Raw genomic sequence first — 22,150 nt, 5'->3', positions numbered from 1 at the left:
TCTGGCATTTAGCTGGCAGAGGCACAGGGTATCTGTGGGTGCGACACGAGAGGGGACGAGGCCCCGCGGGGACGTTTCAAAGACCTAAATACGACGCAAGACGGGAAGATTAATTCTAACTTCTAACGCGGTCCATCTGGCTACGGCAGGCAAGTGTCAATCAGCCACAAGGGTGGCGCCGAGATGAAATCCGCCTGACACGAACCACATTCTTGTATCGCTGCAGCAATCGCTAACCCCATCGCTCACCGCCGCCGCACCCGCGGCCCTCGGTGAAGCAGTCCTCGCTGCGAGTCACGAGTTAGAGACACTTTCTTGCCCGCAGAGCAACAAACAGACTGTTTATTAGACCCTTATATAAGAATAGAGAGGAAGAGGCACCAAGGATGTTGCGAGGCCAGGCCTGTATTATGCGCGGCTGACAGAAAGGAAAGATGGCCGACAGGTGAGATTGAAGTGGAATTATCCAGTGAGCGGAGCCGTCAACCTCTGAGGGGGTTTTTGACAGTTCCCTGACTCGGATGGAAGGCAAATGGTAAATACAGCATGGCAGCAGTGTTTTCTTTCATACAATAACCCATCAAAAGGAAGGCAACCGATATATAAGTTGATAGCCACTTGACTCGGGGTGCAAAAGAAATGCAGTAACAATAAACAGCAAGTAGCAGATAAAATGAGCCCAAAAGGAGCTATGGAAGTGTCAAGCAGAATTTATGTCTCAAAATACTCTTTTAGTTTTCTTGAAAGAACTTACGCCGACAAAGTGAGACAGATTGCAGAGGTCTGAACCTTGCCAAGCCCAAAGCAATAGAAGCCACACTGGCGGGCAATGCATCATCAAAACGTTTCCAAAACAGGAAGAAGAAAAAAAGATATATTTTTTTTTCTGCTCTTGTTGTTGCTTGCTTGAGCCTTGTGTATGAGTCTGGAGATCTCTTTTTATAGGACCCATCACAACTTGCAGTTAGAATAAAAAAAAAAATGCGATTTGACACAAGGTGATCATGTAATAATAATTACTGTCATGTAAAGAGCTCCGAGTGCAAATAACAACAATGGATTTGCAACACAGGCATGATCAAGCAACTAGGAAATGTAAAACTTAGAAATTCATGAAAAAAAATCACATAGATGACTTGTAATACCTACTAACTATAGACTTATTATAGTTCTTCTTTTTATTGTTTTTTATATAACTTTACAGCAGCTCATATTGCACACTTTTCAGATCTTTATTTGACATGCTCGACACTTGTGAAGCAGCCTTATAGTATTCATTATTACTGGGAAAAAAAAAAAACATTACACTAAAACAGTTCCATCTACCCTGCACACATCTTCATGGTGTTAGCAACTGAGGCACATCAAGAAGGCTCACATGGGGACGAATCTATTCAGAAAAGGCATAAAGGCTGAGATTTGAACAAAGACCTCGCTGCCATGCAGCCACAGAGCCGCCACTTAGCCATTCTGCCCTCAGTCCCCTCTTATGAAAAATTGGAAAATGATAAACAACAATTTTAGTGGGCCTTCTGCAGTAAATGAGGCTTGAATTCACAACAACAGACACCAAAGGAAACTCACCGTCCCTGTGAGCCAAGATGTCCAATTAGATAAGTACCATGACCGCTTTCCCCATTACATTCAAACGTACACAATCCGAGGTATTGCAGTGAAGCAACAAGGAACATTGCAATCTTTCTGGAATGCAGACGCACACACACACACACACACACACACACACACACACACACACACACAGACACGGAGGCAGAGAAACAGGGAGCCAACATCAGCTGTTACTGCAGTGGGTCAAACATTGGTGCAAATCAGCAGATGAACACGCACTCGCAGCAATCACTGGTGATTCATCAAATGTCGTCTCCGTTGAGTTGTTGACCTGCGGGTCTTTATTCCCCCTCCAGATTACAATCAGAAAGCAGTCTGGTCGAAATATAATTCCACCTCAGTGAGACGCTGCCCACTGTTACACTTGATGACACGGAGCTCTTCCCCACACAAATTCCAGCATCAAAATGCTCAGTGTGATGCAGAATTTCTTGACCTGTGCCTGGTGCTCAAAGTGATTTAAGAGCACATCCCACACCTCGGCTCACGGGACGGAGAGATGAAGAACTCAGCTCCCCAGACGCAGTTCAGATACAATGTGTGATATATATATAAATTGCAGTGACCTGCTGAGAGCTGGAGACAGGCAGAGCTAAAAGCAGCCAACTGGGAGCGCAACTGGTTGACCAGCTTGGAGCACAACGCCCCCCCCACTCCCTCAAGGCTAAACACAAACCAAGACATCAGAGAGGCATTACCACTGAGCATTTCACAGCACTTTGTTCCAAATATCTCATTTTGACCGGTTCAGCGCAGAGGTCCCACGGACATTAAACCGTCTGGCTTTGCACAGACAAATGCAATTACCCAAAGCCTCTGGGTTTTAGTATCACAAACGGCCCTGGAGGCACAGCGGGACCAGCGGTGGTGTCGTCCACATCTACGCCCCATCCATTACATGACGGAATTGGCTGCTGTGAATTCATCCTTTAGCTGGCAGAATGGTCGAGCAATGGCAGGCCTGTCTCGGAAGAGCCTCTAATCCAGAATTATGGAGCAGTGTGTCTGTATTACGGTTAAATGCAGTACTGTATGCCAGCTGTTGCCGTCAGGTTCACGGGTGAGGCCAATTCGAAGCATTGCACCATCATTCAGAAATGTGCAATCGAAACGGACACATGTGTAATAACTGTCATGATAATATTTCGGTCCAATGAGATTTTCGATCATAGAAAGGTCAGAATTGGAAGTCCATCCATACATCCATCTTCTATACCAGCTTCAGGGGGGTCGGCTGGTGCTGTCATAGGGCAAAGTTGGGTTACACACTTGACAAGTTGCCAGTTCATCGCAGGGCCACATTGAAAGATAACAACCATTCACATTGGCACACACACACCTACAGATAGTTCAGTTTCTTAGCACCATGCCAAATCCCCAACCTGCTGGACCAGGTGCAGATTTTGGTCTGGACTCTCTCTATGATACCTACCCAACTTGATTGAACCTGCTGCATGCTAGGCCCCTGATGGTAGAGCTATCTGGGTCATAGACTTCCAAGCCATAACAAGGTAAAGCAGCACAAGGGGAAGAAACTCAAGATAAAAGGCCAAGATAATGAGTAATTAAAGCCCCTGCAGTAACAACACTTGCAAAGCTTCGACCCTGCTGTCTCATTAGGAGGTGACCAAGAAAGGGAGACAAAAGAAAATGAAGAGATCTGAGAAGAGACTGGAGTTAAAGCTGCCCAGTGTGTGTTGGCAGGAAACCTGTCGCGCAACAATGAAAACTAGGAAGTTAAAGGAAGAAACGAGCCCCTCCGGTACAACGCGCAATCGGCTAAAAGTGCACGCAAGCCCCTCCTCCTCTGTCCAGGTGCAGGCATGCAGAGCCGCCTTTTCAGCTCCATTGTGAGGCCACACTGGGGAGGGAGAGCCACTTCACGACAGGAAGAAAGAAACACCTCATCCTTGACCGTTTGATTAACAGCTGTCTCCACGAAAGAAAAAAAAAAACAACCCGATCTCCGTCCCAGTCGCACCTCCTCAGCCAGAATTCCCCCAGTTGCCACCTGAAAGAGCAGGTTTGTGTCGCACACTTCTAGGGTTACCGTGCAGCTCAGGCTGGGGAGGAGAGGAGAAAGGCAAGAAATCCACTGGGACATCAAAAGGGAGAGAGGACAAACAGTGGGAGGACTGGGAAGGAAATACAGTAGCTGGGGAGGAAGGTGGAAGGGGTTGGCACAGCTCAGCAAGGAGGCAGAGCGTGCAACCCAAAAAGGCAACGTGATGGTGAATCACAGCCACTGAGGCGCAACAGCAAAGCAGCCTTAGAAACTTAGGAAGGTTAGAATTAAAACGCTAATGGTTTTAATTTGTTTCAAATATGTTTGTTTTTTTAACAAATCTAATATATTTTAAACTACAGCTTCTTTTAAAACTGCCATTGAGGGGTTTTCTTTTTTTTTGTGTGTTTACATGCACACAGAAAACCCTTGAGAATACCCCCACAAAAAAACCTGGATGGAGCGGGAGCATGGCATTGGTCCGACCTCCTATTTGTCCGACAAATTGCCCATTGGTCCAACCTCCCCTAACCGTAACCCTAACAATGATCCTAACACTAACCCGAACCATAATGGGAGGTTGGACCAATGGGCAATTTGTCGGACTAATAGGAGGTCGGACTAATGGGCAGTTCCTGGATACAGCATGTATGAGAAACATTGGTATCCTTTTTTGTATAACTGCATTATAAAACCAAGGCGATTTTTCAATCAAAGAAAAGTAAGATCCCCCTGGTTTATGCCTCAGCATGAATGCTATTGTCGCATATCCACCTCATGTCAAGAAACGGTTGGGAATAACAATAACAGATATTAAACACATCCTCAACTTTGACTGGCATCAAGATGTTAGTGCCGCTCGGCAGAGCAGCAGAGCAGTGGGTAATGATGCGGAGGACAAGGTGTCATAACAGAACCACAACAGTTTTTGCACATTGCGTGATGCAGTTTTAGATATTAAAAAAAGAGTTTAGCAGCAAATTAGTTTTGTTTATATGCCACTTGCCTGAGGCCACGCCTACAGCATTCCATTGGTTGGCAAAAAAGGTTTCTCAAAACAAATCCCTCTACGATGTTAAAATGATAAACAAAAAACAAGATACTGAAAAAAACTTGTACCTCGTAACCCAGAGACCAATTTTTTTCTAATAGTTACAGTAAAAACATTCATTAGAGGAAGAATAACTCAATATAAGGGAGGGATTTATAAGACGTGTATTATAAATGTGACTGATTTTGGAGGGGTAATGTTATTTCAAGGAAAAGGCCGGGGACATAAAATATTATCGGTTTGGTTCCATTAAAAAGGGAAAAGAGCTCCAGGGCCAAGCGTGATAATCCTGCAGGCTTCCAAATCCCCCTTCGGCGCTCCAACTCACTACTTCCTCCCAACAGGAACCAATGGCCAGTGTAACTTCCTACGAGCCCATAAACAAACAATGCGCTCAACTGAAGTCAGGCTTAAAATCCTTCGGTGCCACTTCCAGGGGTCAAGAGGTGTGCACCAGTCATAACTTTTACTCGGCGCCTGTGACAGTTATATGGTCGCCCCGTTTGGCCATACTGCAAAAAGGAACAAGCAGTTTAAGTAGCTGTTACCCCGAGACCACCACCCCCATTTCCTCTGAGATCCCCCCCAATGTGGTGGGAGGGGCCAGAGGGATTCAAGGTAGAAAGAAAGCGATGAGATCGAGGAGTATGTCTTCCCAGTGTGTTGTGGGAATGTCTGCGGCTTCATCACATCCTCCCATCTAGTGATGAGGTGACGCGCTCATTTCACAAAGCCAGAGGTCTCCCAAACAGCAGACCATTTGAAATTCCTCAAGCCCAGCTTCGCCAACACTTTAAAGTCCAGCTGAAACAACGCAGGTCCACTCCCACAACTTCCTAACTCTAGCCAGAGCCAATCCAGCACACACGGACACTTTGAAGAAAATAATGACGAGGAAATGTTCTTCAGTCCACCTCTGCACAAACAGCCAGTCTCAGAATTCACCCTGCGGTTGCCGTTGCTTACAAGTTTTAAGTCGCTTTTTACTTCCATCACAACTAACGCCCCCCCATACTCCACCCATCGCGTGCAACCAGTGGCGTACTCGACGTGATACGTCGTGTAAACACTAAAGGTCCCAAATTATCGTACAACCACTAAAAAAAATCTGCAAAGATATGTATCTCTGTAGTTCACTTTCCCATTTAAAAATGTGATGAAAATGATGTTTTATCTTCTGATCTTTTTGAGAGTCTGCCACTGCTTTAGTGCCGCTTCAGAAAATGTGTTTGCATTTGATTGCTGAAACTTTACTTTTTTATATATAAATGTGTTATTTACTAATTTTTTCTTTAACAAATGAGTCATGTGATTGCTGTTTGTCCATTAAATAAAGTCCAGCTGTTATATATATATTATGTATCCTGTGTTGCTTACAGTACATAATCAGTCTTTCGTGATCTCACTTATGTGTGTATGCAGACTTAATGCATTACTGAGCATGATGGTGTTTTTTTTTTTTTTAATTTTGTGTTGTTTTGAAGCAGCTGCTGCTGGACAGATGAGTCTGATGCTGCTGCTGCTGCTGCTGCTGCTGCTGCTGCTGCTGCTGCTGGTGGTGGTGGTGGTGGTGGTGGGGGGTATACCTACTAGAATAAACTAGACAACACCACTGCCCTGCAACCATCGGTTGGGTCACATTCCAAACAGCCCTTGAATGATTCAGGTGGGAGAATTTCAGACTCGGTGTCAAAACAAACCGGCCTTTTTCGCAAGGTTAAGGGTAAACAGCAGATAGCAAACAATAGCCCCAATTCCACTGCCCAAAAAACATGTTTTTTTTTTGGTTTTTTTTTTAATAATCGGCATTTGGTGGCGGTGGAATCTGACCCGGGTCAAAAATCGGCTCCGCACTCATCGGCATGCGGTGGAATCTGTAAACCCGGGACAACAACACCTTTTTTTTTTTTTAACCTGCCGCACGGGGTGACGTTGAGCGTAACGTGCGCTAAATCATAATATGGCGCCAGTCGCGGCGTATATCAAGCACTGATGCAAAAGTTTTCCATCACGTTCCATCAGCGCTGGATGATTGTTCCTTGTCCTCTGGCTGTTTCGCCCGCTGCTCGCGCACAAAATGGACCAGACGCCGAAACAATCGCTGCCTGCACGGCGGGAAGCGGCCGCGCGGAGGTGCGCGCCGCTTCCAGTCTGGCGTGAACGACGTCATCGTTCCACTACAGCCAAAAGTGACCAACAACTAAGAACACTGGCCACCGCCGGGCCCTTGAATTCTGTAGAACTTCATCATGCGATCTCAGCGCGATGACGTCAGCAGACAGGCAGCGGCGAAAGCGGGGCGGGGGGGGTTGCAGCCTGCCGGCGGGGAGGGAGGGGTGCCCCCCTGGGTTTGGTGCGTCGAGACGGGACTCAATGACGATTGCTTCCGCGACGTCCCGCGTCCAAAAACATGGTAGCTAATGAGAGCCGATCCGTGTAGCATTCCCCTGACGTCACCCTGCTTCGCTAAACAGTCGTCCTTAGCGCACTATAGGAACAATGCGGGCATTCATGCAAAACACAAGAACAGGAATCCGCCTGTCTACAGCAATGTAAGACAACACCCACATCATCTACACCCCCGCAGCCACGTTTCAACACTTGTGTCATTTTCTTCGCCTCGGAATGTGGCAAAACCACTTGTTGTTGTTGTTGTCGTCGTCATCGTTGTTGTTTTTAAAGATAATCTTCATTTTGGCTGCAAACATGCCCAATGAGTTATTCAGCCCAACACTTTGGTACACAAAACAAACTTGAGCTTCAAAGAGCAGGAGGAAATGCCACGGTCTTCCACCAGTGACTGAAACCAAGATGTCCAGATGTAATGAGATGAGGCATTCAGATAATGGGGGGGGGGGGACAAAAGAAAACAAACTGGTGCCAGCCAAGACACAGCAATGCTGGAAGTGCAGGTCGGAGTAATTTAACAATATTCACATTGTTGCTTCACATTCATTCCCTTCTCTACGTAAACCAGAGAAGCCACTTTATACTGGGGGTAAAAGGAAAACAATAAAGTGACTACAGAGCAATAACCAACTCTGCCAGCTTGTTCACAGTGTGTGGTGCCTCCTCTGATATTTGACACTTCTTCATCTCCAATCTATACTCCAATGAATGTTTAATCACTCAGGGCCGCCCTGCTTCTTAGTAAAGCTTTGCAAACAGTATTAACAGAAGACAAATAGCAGCATCCACTCAGAGGAAGGAGAGAAGTGACACGTGCAAGAGAAAAGGGGATGCTTGATGGCATTCATGCCGTGTCGAGTGCAGGATTATTAAAAGGTGTTTATAAATTCATGCTCCTCGAACTCAGCGAAACTTATGTTATCACATTATTTCAACACTGCGAATATAAATCTTCAGATTTACGCTAAACTGCATAAAAGTGGAAGTTTCACTTAAAGGAAAAAGACATGAATCCTGCTCACTCCCACTCCCCATTTGAAAGAAAACTCATTTTTTGGTAAAGATTTAAACCCACTGTGTGTGTGTGTGTGTGTGTGTGTGTGTGTTTGCATGTGTACATCGCGGGGGAGGACAAAAAGAAGACCTGTGTGAGTGCAAAGTGTTGGCGGCGCAGCCCTTGAATGCAGACCTGCCCTTACTTGACTCCTTAATCTTCGGTTTCCTGCCCCTCGCTGCACGAATCGCAGTGTAATAACTTCACGCCACCGTGAATCCTCCCCCCCTGCGTAACCTCCGCCCTCCCCCTCTCTCCCCTACCCTTTTCTACCCTCCCCCGCCCTCGTCTCTATCGCACCACGGCAGCTTCGTGCCTCCTCGCCGCGGCTCCCAGTCCCGGAGCCCCTACGCTCCCGCTGTTTCCACCGGGGCAGCGCGCAGAGACGGCGCTTGGCCCAGTCCCAAGCGCGGGGGCCCACATACCTCCCAATCTCTAGATTAAATGGCGCCAGTCTCTGAAGTCGTTCCAAGGCCTAATGGCTTTTGTTGCTGGGAATAATCCACACATCCTCTCCCACATCATGGGGGTCCACTAGCCTGTCGCGAACCCCGCATTTAGCCCGGTCGCTTCTCATGTCTATCTGTCTGCCTCTATTTTGCTTGGCCCACACACCTTTTCGTGCCACAGCTTTAAGTTTAAGTGCAAGGGGGTTGGAGTGGAGGGGGGTGGGGGGGGGGTAAGTAAGGCGGGGGACAGAGCCACCCGCACTGAGAGGAGGATGCGAAAGGTCGACACCGGGTTGAGACCCACGCAGAGTTTTATGGGGAGTCAGTGCAGGTGCTGTCTGAAGCTTAATGAATGCCCTAAATCTCTTCTCAGTCATCTGCAGCTGGCTGGAGTTGTGCACGGAGAGGGCAGCGGGGATAAGTGCCTGGGAGTTATCCTGAGGGAAAGAAAACATCCGCCAGAAAACGCAGCCACTGTTAGCGCTTGATGTCCGTTCAAAATAAATAGAGCAGGGAGAGAGACTTTCGCAGGCTGAGGGCGAAAAAGGTTTTCCGGAGATCACAGGAACTCCGTATTTAGTGAGAAATAAACTGAATAAGTACACAAATTCAGATTCCTGGCCCATATTGGGGTCTTTGTCACCCCGCGTCCCAACTGGGACTGCGGCTCTGAGCTGAACATCGTAAGAAATTCGCACAGTATCCATATTCAGGTATGAGCTCATATCCTGTCTGGGGGCAGCTTCTCTCCAGGGAGGCCGGCAGAGGGAACAGGAGGGGGAGGCAGACAGGGGCGATAAAAAAACCCACCAGGCAGAGACTATGGCTGCAGAACCTTATCACTTTTTTATTCTCAAGTCCGAGTCGACCAAACACAGACCTTGTTTTGCGAAAAAAAAAAAAAAATGGACTGCGCTCCAGTCATTTCTGCAGACACATCTTCAGTTTCTAGCTCGCTGCAGAAAGAAAATATAAAACTTGGTTTACTCGGTAACGATGACTAAAACGATGGAACGTCAGAACCGATCGAAGTCTGCGGCGCAGAGCGGGGAACAAACACAAAGAGGTCGGGAGACTGAAGAATAGTGCGAGAGTAAAAAATAAAAGATGATGAACAGTGAGTTATAAAAGCAGAACATGGAGGATTTGTGTGATTGTCAGAACAATAGGATGGGAAAACAGAGAGGAGTAAGGCGATAGACGTGAGAATGGGGCGTAAAGGGGAGAGGAGCTGCGGAGAAGAGCCGGCCGGGTGGAGGGCAGAGACAAAGCAGTGCATTGAGAGAAATCTACAGTGTGTAGGAAAGTAAATCTGTCATTCTGTGGCTTTGCGCCCACCCATCTTTACTCAGACCACCACCAAACACGCACACTAACACGCATATGTGTGTAAGTACACATAGGCCTAGTGTGGAGCAGAGAGCGTGCGGACCACCTGAAACCTGACAAAAAGAAAAGCAGACTATTGACGGACTGCTTGAGCCACTGGCTTGGTGCCAGGCAGCCATGAAGAGGGTGTGTGGTTCAGATTATGGTTTAATGAAAATGTAGAACTTATTAGAGTAATACTTCACCCAAACGTGGTAACACAGACTATATGTTCCCGCCCCCATGGCGATGGAAAAACAACCATTCAGGTTGTACAGGAGCCTTTCTGGAGATTCCGAGCAAAACAGCTCGCAGCATTTTGCAAAACAAGCGGGCACAGAATTCGCTTCAGGTGAAACTACAGAAAAAAAAAATGAGGATGTTTGTTGTTCTCAAAACATCCAGATACCCTGCAGCGAGGGATTGAATAGGAACCTCTTTTTTTGTGCTGTTCTTTGTAATCAAATGGAAATAAAGCAAAAAAGAATCATGGACCACAAAAGTGAATTTTATGCTTTGAAAATAGGTGTGAAAAATAGGTTTTACATCTGTTTTGGTCTGAGAGCTTCAGCAGTCTGGACTGGATGAGACGGAGTCATTGGGTTTTGTTCATCACGAGTCTGTGTCTTGTGTACGAGACATACTTATTTAGTATACATTTCAGAATGTTTGAAATATAACATAACATAACTTTAAAATTAATGTTTTTTTTTTCACGTGCCGGAAATGAGTGTCCTAACTTTGAGTAATGAAGTGGAGAAATAACTTTGAAGAAAGAGATGGAGGAATTAAGCTTGCTTTGAAACCAAAAACCTATAACAAAGAGCAGAAGGATAGATAGATAGATAGATAGATAGATAGATCGACAGACAGACAGACAGATAGATAGATAGATAGATAGATAGATAGATAGATAGATAGATAGATAGATACTTTTTTGATCTCCAGGAGAAATTCACGCATGACTTTGTGAAGCTATTGTATCAGTTCTATTTGAACAAACATGCAACTTGTTCACTCTATGAGCCTGATGGACACGCCACACGGTTGTGGGAATGTTGGGGAGTAAAAATGGGAGACAAAGATACAACAGATCACGGTTTTTGATTGGACCTGTTTGAAAATTCTATATGGAACATCACCAAAGAGAAAAGTGTGAGACAGAACGGGGAGCAGGGGGAGGGGTGTTGGGGCGTGGGGGTGGTGGGTACCATGTTAAGTACGTCATTAATCATGTGGCCCCAAAAACCAAACTAGGAGCAGCAGGATTAGGAAGAAAAATGACGGTGCAGCTTTGTTGTGGCCTCGTCTTTGATGTGCCAGTTCTTGACAAGTGGCGAAAATATTGCCCCCAAATTGGCACGCAGCTACTTCCAGCAATTACAGAAAACCAGTAGAAAGGGCCACGTTGTGACTGTACGAGTTCAAAGCTGCGAGAAGTCAGCAACAGCTCGGGTCGGGTCAAAACAGACAGCCCTCTCACCAGAAAATTAATTGTAGTATACTGCATATAAGGACATTTGCGATGTTTAAAATGAAAAATTAAATGTTATTCAAGTACGACAATGTAATTATTTCAATGTATTTTATTTGTATTGCGGAAAACACAAAGGTAATGGCTCAGAATGTGGTATAGATTAAATAGACTGACTAAAAAAATAAACATTCACACCCTCAACTCTTATTGAAAACTGAATAAAACAAAAACCACTCCCTACCAAATTTCCATATTTAGAGGTTATTACCTGGCCATGCCCAGACTGGAGAACCCTGCTGGGACGATGAGGACATCCAGGCGGGGGAAGGGGTGAACACCCAGAGTGCTGTGAGCTGCAGCCAAACACGGAGGCAACAGCTGCAGGACAGTCTGGAATGAAAAGTAATAACAACAGCGCAAGGTTGCAACATTTTCTTAGACATTTGTATGCAGATATGGAAATGAGTTCTCAGTTTTTCTGACTACATCTTTTGTGCTTCTGTGTGCAACAGGTGAATTAAGTCAAAGGGAAACTCTGAGCTCTGGGAATAAAATAAAAATACATATTGTGCTGCTTTGATTAGAGCTGCTGACTTGAGTGAGGGGAATTCTTTAAGCGATGGCGATTACACTCTCAAACAACAGCTAATGAGAAGTTTTCACTTCTCATCTTGTCAAAGATGGTAAATTCCCATTGCAGTCTCTTGTAAGAACTCCACCTGGGCCTTCTGAAGCAAGCAGGCAGGACCAAACACGCGGTGTGGGATCACCCGCTGGGACGCGGCCGAGCACTCAGCGAACCGGCAGGGGTAGTCGCCATGGGAACAAGGGATGCCGTCATCCACCGTGCCTGAATAATCAGTTACAGAGTGGCCTTCATCCTCCGGGGAACGGTGGCGGAACGCTGAGCGGGTGGTCTGGTCTTCCCTGGAGCAGATTTAAATCAGTTAGTCGAGTTTAACCCAAGGTTAACGGCGACGGCTCAATTAATGCTCTCGTTAGGAGAGAGCGCGGTTCTGGAGTTGCTAAAACGAGTCCTGTCTCTCTGAGCTGGGCATGGACTCAAAACATCTGGAGCATGAATGAATGTCAAGGCAGTGACATGCAATCTCATCCAATCTAAATCCAACATCCAGCACAGACTTCATCCCCCAGCATCAGGGAAAGTTCCAAAGGTTTCCAGCGACATCCAAGTTTCCTTCCAACCATTCACTGAAAAATAAAGGCCGTCCTTGTGGAGGGAGATTCCTGCATGGGGCCGGCAGCAGGCTACAGCTGGGCTGCTGTGGGAGGAAAGCCGTGCGGGGAGGAGGAGGAGGAGGAGGAGGAGGAGGAGGCTGACGACGATTACTGGAAACTCCTGGCAGACCTGCCGACCTGCTGGCCGGCAGCGTGGAAGACCCCGGCCCAGTACGACCACAGCCACGTCCCATTTAACGGCCCTGCCTCCGCCCGGCGTCCCGCACCTCCGTAAAGTAAATGCCAGCCGCGCCTCTCCAGCTCCAAGGATAATTCCTCCAGGCCATTAAAGTCACCGTAAAAACATTTTGCAAGGTGCAATGTACTTGTCATGAGAAGTTGATGGAGCGCTACACCCCCCCCACCCCTTCCCTTCCTCCCCCATCCACAACCCAAATGGTCAGCTGCACTATTAACTTGGCGCGAGGAAAGTTTAAATGTCTATAATGTTGAAGGGACAAACGTGGGTCAACAGTCTGGAGAAGAGGAAAAAAGGACACCGGGGGGAAAATAACCCAGTACCTGCCAGTCTGGGGTGGAGTGCCCTTTACTACTTCACTTGTGGAGCTTCCAAGTCCACACTCGGCCTCGGTCCACTGCCTTGGTCCAGCCCCAAGTTTGGCAGGCTCGTCCTGCTCCTCGCTGTCCCCTACGTCTCCCTCCAACACTGAGGGAATTTCTGCTGGAACTTGCTGCCAGTGGCCCACCGCCAAGGTGAAGGTGGAGGCAGGCATTGGCATGGTCACGTGGTAATTCCATGTTAACAAAGCTGCAGTCAAATGGGGAAGCAGAGGATGAAAAGAAATCAAGATAAACAGGGCAAAAATATTAAGGTTTTGATTAGCACAGAACAAGTTGACAGGCTTGAATTATGCGAAATTACGTCTACAGAAGCGGATTGCATTCACTTGGGGAAAAAAAAGGGCTGTTTTTCGGGGTAATTATTTTTCTTCCTCCATTTTTTGCAGTAATTTATTTTTCTGTTTTTCTGACAATTTTTTCCCTGTTATTAGTGATATTTTTTTCAGCCCTGTTGTTTTGCTACTGCCGGCACATACCCCATCTTCAACTTTCTACCGTACTGGGTCGACAGAGTATGGTAAGCTGGCCATGTTTGCGTCCATTAAATCCAGCACTCAGTGTGGATGCGACTGTTTCAGGTGCTCTCTAAACTCGGGGAAAAAAGATTAGTAAGAAAAACAGAAATGAAAATTCTGTTTTTCTTACTACGAAAAAAACACAGGGAAAAAAATCAGAAAAAAATGACCCCAAAAAACACAACTTTTTTTGGTTCCAAGTATATGCAATACGCTTCCGTACTACCCTGCCGTTGAACTTCCTGAAGAAATATTTTTTTTTCCTTTCCCCTCTTTTCATAAATTCTCACAAACATTTGTGAAGCAAAGCATCATTTTTATCAAGGCATCTTTGCGGGATGCTGTAAAAAGAAAAAAAAAAGCTAAATATGAAGTTTTCTGTAGATCAACAGAGTCCTTGGGATAATTAATCAGCCAGGGCTGATCCAATGTACTCCAGGATGAAAATGAAAGATCTGAATACGGCTGCAACATACTGCGTACGCTAATAAAAACTGAGCAAAGACAAGATGACATTTTAGTCGGAGGTTTTTTTACGAGAGGACTGGGTACACTTACGAGGATCCCCTTCCTCAATAGGTGAACACTGCTCCTCCCCACTCATCAGGACTAAACAGTCACAGGGGGCCCGTACTGTTGCCTGCCACGTTGACATGGCAACTGGCGGCTCCTGGCAGGGGAAGAGGGCTCGGTTGTTTATGGGAGAACCAGCAGTGTAAACACACAACCTGGAAGGGTAAACAATGGCAAACTATAAACAACCCTCATTGCAATGCTCAAAGGACCCAGCAAATGCACACGCGGACACACACACTCACTCACACACACACGCACAAACAAACAGAATGGCAGAAAAAAATAAAACACCCCGAGGAGTGTTTTATTTTTTTCTGAATAAATGAGTCATAAATATTCTATTCTTACATGGTGAGCCCAGATTACTAGATTATAGTTGTACGCCCTAAATGAATAAAAGATATGATCATGTTTTGGACCAACCTGTTGTCCTGGTCTTTGGTCCACCTCACGGAACCTCCCGCCGGCTCGGTCTCATAGCAGATCCTGACAGCACGAGGGAACTGCTGAGGTGACGCGACCCCCTTCTTCCTCACCTGCAGACTCCATCGGTCTCTAAAAAATTCCAGCGACGCGCCACCTTGGAAAGCAGGGGCACGGCTGCAAACTGAGAACAAATTGAACTTCTGCCTCCAGCGGCCGGATGGCACGGAGATGAGCTTGTGGACCAACGCTGCTTGTAAGTCCACCGAGCTTCCAGCCAGCGGTCCAGGCGAGTCCTCCGCCAGGTGTCCGAACGTGGACGACGCAGAGGCCACGTCCACCTCTTCCACTTTTGACACGTTGAGGTCGCAGCAGTCCAGCACCAAGGTAAAATCCCCATCGCCGGTGGTTTGCCAGGAAGGCGAAGACTGACGTCTCTCGGTGTCGGCGAGCACAGACGAGGCCTGAAGTCCAGCGACACTCTCGGCCTGTGTGGCCGCCGCAGGGCAGGGCTCCAGGAACAACACAGCGCTCCCGCCCATGACCTTCCGTTCAAAGTGAACCGTCAAGTTGAGTACATAATGCCTGACCAGTATATGACTGGCGTTGGCTCGCAGCGGTAGGTCGTCCGTGTCAGGGTTCAAGTGCTGGTTTGCCTCCATGTTTACAAAGGTGACGTCACTGTGGAGGAAAGGATGTGCTTCACCTGGGAAAGCGAGACAAAATACAGCCATTATAGTCAGCGTTAATGCTGTAGTATCTCTCTTTTTTAAAATCATACCATATTATATGAAACCCACACTCTGCCTAGCAGCCTCTTGTGTTTAAATGTCAAAAAGCAGTGCATTTAGCTCTCTGTTTACAGTCTCCTGCTCGGTTTGGGCTTCTTTTTTAAAACGGATGCATTGTCAGATCTTGCATGTATTTGAATAAAAACACCGGGGCCATGAGATGGCCTCGAACACCAGGCTGGGGATGTTTTCACTCAACTGGTAGATGCTTCAGTCCTCTCTGTGACATCAGAAAAGCACTGATTGGCAGAACTCTGCATTGCAGTAAATCCCTTCTGGAAGGCAAGCACATTTCTGAAGGGTTCACTGACCAGCCAGAGTTACATACTAAAAATATCATCATATAAAATATTGGCAATGTCAGTTTTGCGCTGTACAAGTCTTTTTGTATTGCGGCTGAAAAATGAAAGTTGATATATTACAGCTCCCTGCTTTCAAAGCCTCTTTCTTTGCCATAAGCCTGGAAGTGTTCCACAAATGCTGCCAGGTCTGCCAGGCAAGGTGTGTGCTCAGCTAAAGTTCAAATTTATTTGTCAAACTTCATCTGTTGACGCATTCCACAGCTGTGAGTAACGAAGAAAACAATAACCTGTATGCAGAGCCATATGTAAAATGCCTTCAAGTGGACTATTATTGGAGGATAAAGCAGGGATGTCAGAAACCATAAAAAAAAATTTTTTAAAGTTAAATAGACATGAGAGAATAACTTCATTCGTCTGGATCTCTGGGAATATAAGACTTCAACAAACAAGTCTGTGCAGGTAAACGAGTAAATCTAACCTTATCTAATCAAAGAGACACATTTTTTAGTTTTTGTTTTGAAGTAATAGTTGTGGGGTCCTGTGGAGTCCTGTGCCCCCCCCCCCCACCCCGCCCACCCCCCACCCCCATGCATGCGATTCACATCCAATTAAATGAAGACAGTAGCGTCCTACTTGATCATCCGTCCTAATTTGACGTCTGTCGTTATCACTTAGTCATTTAAAATGCAACGGTTTACAAACTATCAATTCAAGTGTTTGAGTTGCATTACTGAATATAGAAAAAAAAAAAACACATCGTCGATTCGATTTCGGAGTAATGCATACCGTGCATACCACTGCTTCGCTGTGCAGACGCGCCTTGCTGCCACACTAGAGCAACACGTAACTTTCACGTAATTAGGTGATAGTTTCAAGTAATGTAGTGAAACTTTCACGCGATAACGTGATACTGAATTATTTTTTTGCTTCCGTATTTACGTGAGCTTCGCCCCTTTTTTGCGTATGGCTGCAATACGCTTCCGTATAAATGCAACAATGAATGAAATTGTGAGTAGAAATCGCTGAAACCTTTGGCTCACTTCTTTCTGTTTCAGAGTCTCCGGTCATCAGAACACAGTCCGCACGTCTGCATTGATGTATCCGGTTTGATGAAGCGCGTAGAGATGACGTCATGTTATGGCGACAGCCACGGAATGTAGTTCCAATAGTTTTTGCATCAATTTGAACTCGCTCGGAAGAATCCAGTTACCTGACCACTACAAACATAATACAAAGGCTGTGTGTCGACGTACGTTGTGACAAAACACACTTAATTAACTCTTTTTAGTACTCCCCCCCCCCCTCCACACACACACACACACACAGAGGTATGTAAAGGGCTCTATCCAGCCCTTTGCAGTAGTATGCCCTACCTGTAGTACTACCGATACTACTATGGCCAGGAAAAAGACATGGCAAACTGAAGGTCACTTTTATAAAGTCAAAAACACAAAGTGGGACTGATGTGAACATACATTAGGGTTTATTCACATTGTTCAACAATTTTAATCTCACAATATTATTTTTTTTACAGAATAAAATCTGAACATGACTGCAGACTCTAGTCGTCAGGAGTCTCTGATACCACCCAACAACTTCCAGCACTATACTGAGTGGCTCCAAAATGGGTACACATCTATTCTGCCTCACAGATCAACACTGGGTAGTATTATTAGTTCACTTAACTAATTCAAGGCATTAAAGTTTGCTTTAAATAATAAATGTACCTTCAAATACAAAAATATAATCAGTATTAATGTGTTTACCATCTTTTGAAAAGCTTGGCACACTTTATCTACTGATAAGGATGCCCTGCTACGTAAAATGGATAAATTGAGTCACTTTGTGCATGTCGAAATTCAGCTGACACTATTCAATACTGCAAAACAGTTGTAGTAGAAGCCTCTTCCTGGGGAATGTAATCTTAAAATGAAACACAAATGACACTGCAAAGGTGATTTCATTGCTACCTCTGGAGTTAAAAAAAGAAGGAAAAAAAAGAAGGTAGGGAATGGAAAAACTGCGGTTTGTCATGAGTTCCGGAAACACACAGTCCTGCCTAACTCCTAACAAATATTATTGCATTTTAGAATTTTAAAAACATTTACATAAATATATTGTAAAATAGCTTCTGAAGCCTATAATCTATCAGGTGCAAAACCTCTCTTATATACAAAATGTGGATTTGGAGTTGAATGACAAATCATTTCGAGCTCCTGGTGAATCTGTCTGAATGTACATCTGATTACTCTTCTATTAGCTTTCTGGGCTTTCTGTCCAACAATAACATGAGCCGAATGGTCTCAAGAGTAGGAAATTATATCTATTATTCCAGTGCACTAATCCATTCAGGCTGCTCTAACTGGCACATGGCACGCATGTAGACACCCTGAAGGGAGTTTCCAAGGTGCTCGTAGCAAATAACACATTCATTAATCAGCATTGAGAACAAAGTGTCTTCAGTACGGCACCAAAATCTCCAACTGAAAATGTTATCTAAATAAAACGCATCCATTCACACATTTTACACATGCATAGACAAGCTTTATTGGCACAAACACGCATGGGCCCTGAGCCAGCAAGGACCTCATAGGGGAACTCTACTGTTCTACCAATCCACAGGAAATGTTTGCAGCATTATAAGGTCATGTGGGTATCAAAAAATAAAGGGAATCAGACACAAAAGCATCTGAATAATTGTCCTAAAAAGTTCAACAAGCTGAACAGCGGCTTGAGATTTCTGTCTCCCGCTTTCTCACTCGTAAGTGGACACAAAAACTGGGAGTCCTCAATGGTGACCAGCGTGTCCTCCAACAGCGCTGAGGAGAACCACCAGCAGCCCCTTCCCAAGATCCTCCCGAGTCTTTCTTGTAATCTTCGCTTTTCCTCCCTTGGAAGTGGGGTACTGGGTCAGCGGGGCAGCCTCGTCGTCCTCGCCATGGTACATACGCTCTCTCTTTCTCTCGCTCTCTCGCTTAAACTGTGGCTTCTCGGGGGTTTTCCTCTGGAGCTCTTCGCAAACTGTGACGCTTGAAGGAATCCCTGCGAGAAGGAGACGTGGAGGCGCCAAGATGAGACAAGAAAAATGATAAAGGTACAAAGGTAGAACATTTTAGTTACGTGCTCAATGCTTGGGGAAAAAAATCTGTCAAATTCAAAAAGACACGATGCATTTAAATGGTTTGCATTTCACCAATGTCTTGCCAGTACAAACTGTGTGATCCACTGAAGTTCTCAGAACTATTTTCTCACAGTTCTTTGTAAAAAAAAAAAAAAACACAAGTGCACGTGCCCTTTGTGGTGTCACAAAGGGTACCACTTTATTAAAGTGGAAAAAGCAAAAGAGTGGAAAGACGTTATTTTATCGGTCAAGTGAACAACAGCCCTATTCTCATCCTTCAGCACTGCTACATGATGCATTTGGCTCAGCCTTTTGCGATACATTAGTGCATATCGGCTTGTGTACACTAAGCCTGTGTACTGTGCCTCAGGCTTAGCTATCACTGTGTGGAATGCTGGCGCAGACAGTGTGAACAGATCTGTGCTTGAATGCCATTTGTACTGGCTTCCTTTCTTCACCCGTCCCACCGAGCGATGAAAAGATCATTGCTGCGTTGACCTATTAGTGCACTTCAGAGCTTCGTGTCGACGCAGCGCTGCTTGTTGCACTTGGCAGGTGTCGTTACCTGTTCTCCAGCCGTGGCCTGATGATGGGCTTATAGAGCTCAGGGATCTTCCTCTCCAACATGGGCCGCAGGCTCTCTCGAAGGCGGTTGTAATTCTTCTTCAGCTCCTGCTGGTACTCCTTCTGGTCCGACGTGATCAGGTGCTTGTTCTTCTCCACTGCCTCTCCACACCTAAAGTACAGGAGACGCTGGAGAATTATCCTGTGAGCAAACCACGCGGCGCGAGATGAAAAGGCAAGAATCGATTTTGCTTCTTGACCTTATTTATGTACAATAACCTCAAACTTAAGAGCAGCTCAACAATAATTTCATGCAAACCAATACCGCCTTAATCCCATTTATATCCTCGAGCCCCTCTGAGAGCACAAGTCTGTATAATGTCAACAGCATCCTGTGACTTCCTGACACACTTTGGGCTCCTCTGTAATGTCTCGTTGAGAAAGCATGAGGGCAAAAAAGTTGCACGCTGAGGTTTTTAAAACACAGTTCAAGAGCCAGCAAGAAAAAAATAAAAAAATAAAAAAGAATTGTCAAAAATAAAAAAAAATCCTATAGATAAAGGAGTGCAGGTGCACTATTGGGTCTCCATGCAGTTCTTTATCACGACACGTATAATGGCTGACATCCAGCGCAATCTGCAGGAAATCAGGGAGACTGCGGTGATTGCTAACACATGTCTGAGTTTATCTCTTGGCTTTTAATGAGGGTGAATGGAATGCCATGTAATAGTATACAGTAAATACTCAGAGGAAGCAGCAGCAGCAGCAAGGAGGGTTCAGAAGAACAGAGGCCTTGCCATTAAACATTGCAAATGACTGGCTCTCTGCATGAAAACAATTATGGCAAGAGTCAGAGATATAAGGTCATCCGCTTGCTTGTCTTGAAGGAGTGTATTTTTCCATTCATCTATGTATAATAAAAATAAGCATTTTAAAATAGTCCAAAACACTAATTAAATATGATGCAATTTGATAGAAATGTGCAAATGTTTATATATTAAATTATATGTTAAATAAAAAGTTACTGCCAGAGGACATTAGAGTGAGAAACATTTCAATCAGTAGACATTGGGTTTGTTGACATTGTCCAAATGAATACATCACGGTCAATTGTTATGGATAATCCACAGACTGTTCACTACGGTAGCACAGAAAATATCATTTGTGCATTTTTGATATGGACATGCTATTTAAAAGTGTTTTTGCAGTTGTTGAGCATGACACTGCATGTGTATATTCAGGATGATTATGAGGAAGCAAAAGAAACAGCCTTTGTGTCAAGCGACTGTGTTTTGAACGTCAACTGGTGGCACGCAGACGCCCCACAACAGAAGAGGGAATTTAAACCTTTTCTAAAAAAAGAACTTTGACTCGCAGCAATTAAAGCGCCCTCAGAAGAATGAAAAAAAAAAAAAAAAAAATCAAAACTCAGAGATAGATGACACACTTCTGTTGAACCAAGTCATCAAACATCTAACATTTAGGATAAGAGGACATTTTATGGGTACAAAATATACTACACAGTTGGTTCTATTACTCTGCATTGTGCAGACAGCTTTGATTTCTTTCATTTAACATCTGGTCTGCAATTAACTCTTCCATGTCTGCACCCAGCCACTCAGGATGATGTCTCTATCAGTTGTCTGTGGTCCCCTTTTATCTCTCTACAGCAGGTGTTTACATAAAGCAGTCTGCCAACCACGCTCGCCGTATATCTTAAAAGTATTGCTCTAACGACGGCGTATTTAAACTGAGCCAGTGCCATGGAAACACATTGGGACCAATAAAAAGGAAGCTTCATTTTAAAATTAGAATGTACGAGTTTGCAAATTACTCCAATCTTGAAACTTCACGGCTCCCACGATTTCGGCGTCGTCTTTCTTTGGTGCACAGTGTTCAGTCAGGAGGCACTGTTTGGCTGTTTTTGTGTGTGCCCGTTTTTTGTTGTTGTTGTTGTTGTTTTGTTTTTATCCGCAGCCTTACCTCATTATAAACTCTTTGAAACACAGGCGCAGCTTATTGTGGTGACGGAAGAGCTTGGGATCCGCTGGGATCTCATTCAGAAAGACTTGCGCCACCTCCAGCGGGCCCTGTGCAAGAGAAGGAGGCGGGAGACAAAAACAAGGATGCAGGGTTAGACTGTGAGAGAAAGAAAAGCCGAGCAGAGGAAGGAAGGACCTCGCTTATTCAAACATCAGGAAACGGCGTGCGGGATAAGAGCTGGGTGCCGGGCCAGAACATGGCCAAGACATGAAGCTGAAAAAAGAAACCAGGATCTGCCTTCTGCGTGGCTAACGTCAACCAAAACCCTGCACATGCTCCCCATTTGGCTTCCATTTGTACAGAATGTGAGCTTGTTACTCTAACTTATAATCATTACACACACAGGAAAAAAGAAAAACCCCAGCACGCTTGCACAGCATCAAGGCAGACTCACCTAAACAGCTCTGATTAGCATCCAAAACGCCCTTGTCCCCGCTTTGAGCTATGGACCCACATGCACAGGGGCCGGCCCCGCAGCGCTGATTACGGTCGAGAGTTATATGTTTACAGAGCTGCTGAGCATTAGCGTTATGTATACAACCATCAGGTCGG

At 45.3% G+C, this 22,150-nt stretch overlaps 2 protein-coding genes across 12 annotated transcripts in view; both read right to left on the bottom strand.

Moving 5' to 3' along the window:
* The window catches only part of aopep (aminopeptidase O (putative)), a 74,018-nt gene extending 57,035 nt beyond the window's left edge, over positions 1-16,983 (bottom strand). The window contains exons 1-6 of one of the 7 annotated variants that reach the window (XR_012929280.1): positions 15,768-16,118; positions 14,778-15,483; positions 14,337-14,506; positions 13,204-13,450; positions 12,162-12,369; positions 11,711-11,832 (exon numbers count right to left, since the gene is read on the bottom strand). Coding sequence is in view for 5 of the 7 variants with exons in the window: in XM_076049470.1 (XP_075905585.1) it covers positions 11,711-11,832; positions 12,162-12,369; positions 13,204-13,450; positions 14,337-14,506; positions 14,778-15,483; positions 15,768-15,828 (1,514 nt within the window). In the remaining 2 variants the exon portion in view is untranslated. Of the gene's footprint in view, positions 1-11,710; positions 11,833-12,161; positions 12,370-13,203; positions 13,451-14,336; positions 14,507-14,777; positions 15,484-15,767; positions 16,119-16,910 lie in introns of those variants that run through there. The other 6 variants (XR_012929279.1, XM_076049468.1, XM_076049470.1 and 3 more) reach the window with 6 other exon arrangements.
* A 353-nt stretch (positions 16,984-17,336) lies between these two features.
* The window catches only part of dock8 (dedicator of cytokinesis 8), a 48,216-nt gene continuing 43,402 nt past the window's right edge, over positions 17,337-22,150 (bottom strand). For all 5 annotated transcript variants that reach the window (XM_076049492.1, XM_076049493.1, XM_076049491.1 and 2 more), the window contains 3 exons: positions 21,539-21,645; positions 19,557-19,727; positions 17,337-18,912 (listed from right to left, as the gene is read on the bottom strand). In XM_076049492.1, the coding sequence (XP_075905607.1) occupies positions 18,846-18,912; positions 19,557-19,727; positions 21,539-21,645 (345 nt within the window). In that variant the 3' untranslated portion in view covers positions 17,337-18,845. The remainder of the gene's footprint in view (positions 18,913-19,556; positions 19,728-21,538; positions 21,646-22,150) is intronic.

The sequence above is a fragment of the Nelusetta ayraudi genome, unplaced genomic scaffold (genome assembly GCF_046127955.1).
Source record: "Nelusetta ayraudi isolate G7.1 ecotype Tasmania unplaced genomic scaffold, CSIRO-AGI_Nayr_v1 ptg000116l, whole genome shotgun sequence".
NCBI classification, from domain to species: Eukaryota; Metazoa; Chordata; class Actinopteri; order Tetraodontiformes; family Monacanthidae; genus Nelusetta; species Nelusetta ayraudi.
Note: the sequence above shows the minus strand (reverse complement) of the source record. Positions and strands in the feature narration are given on the sequence as shown.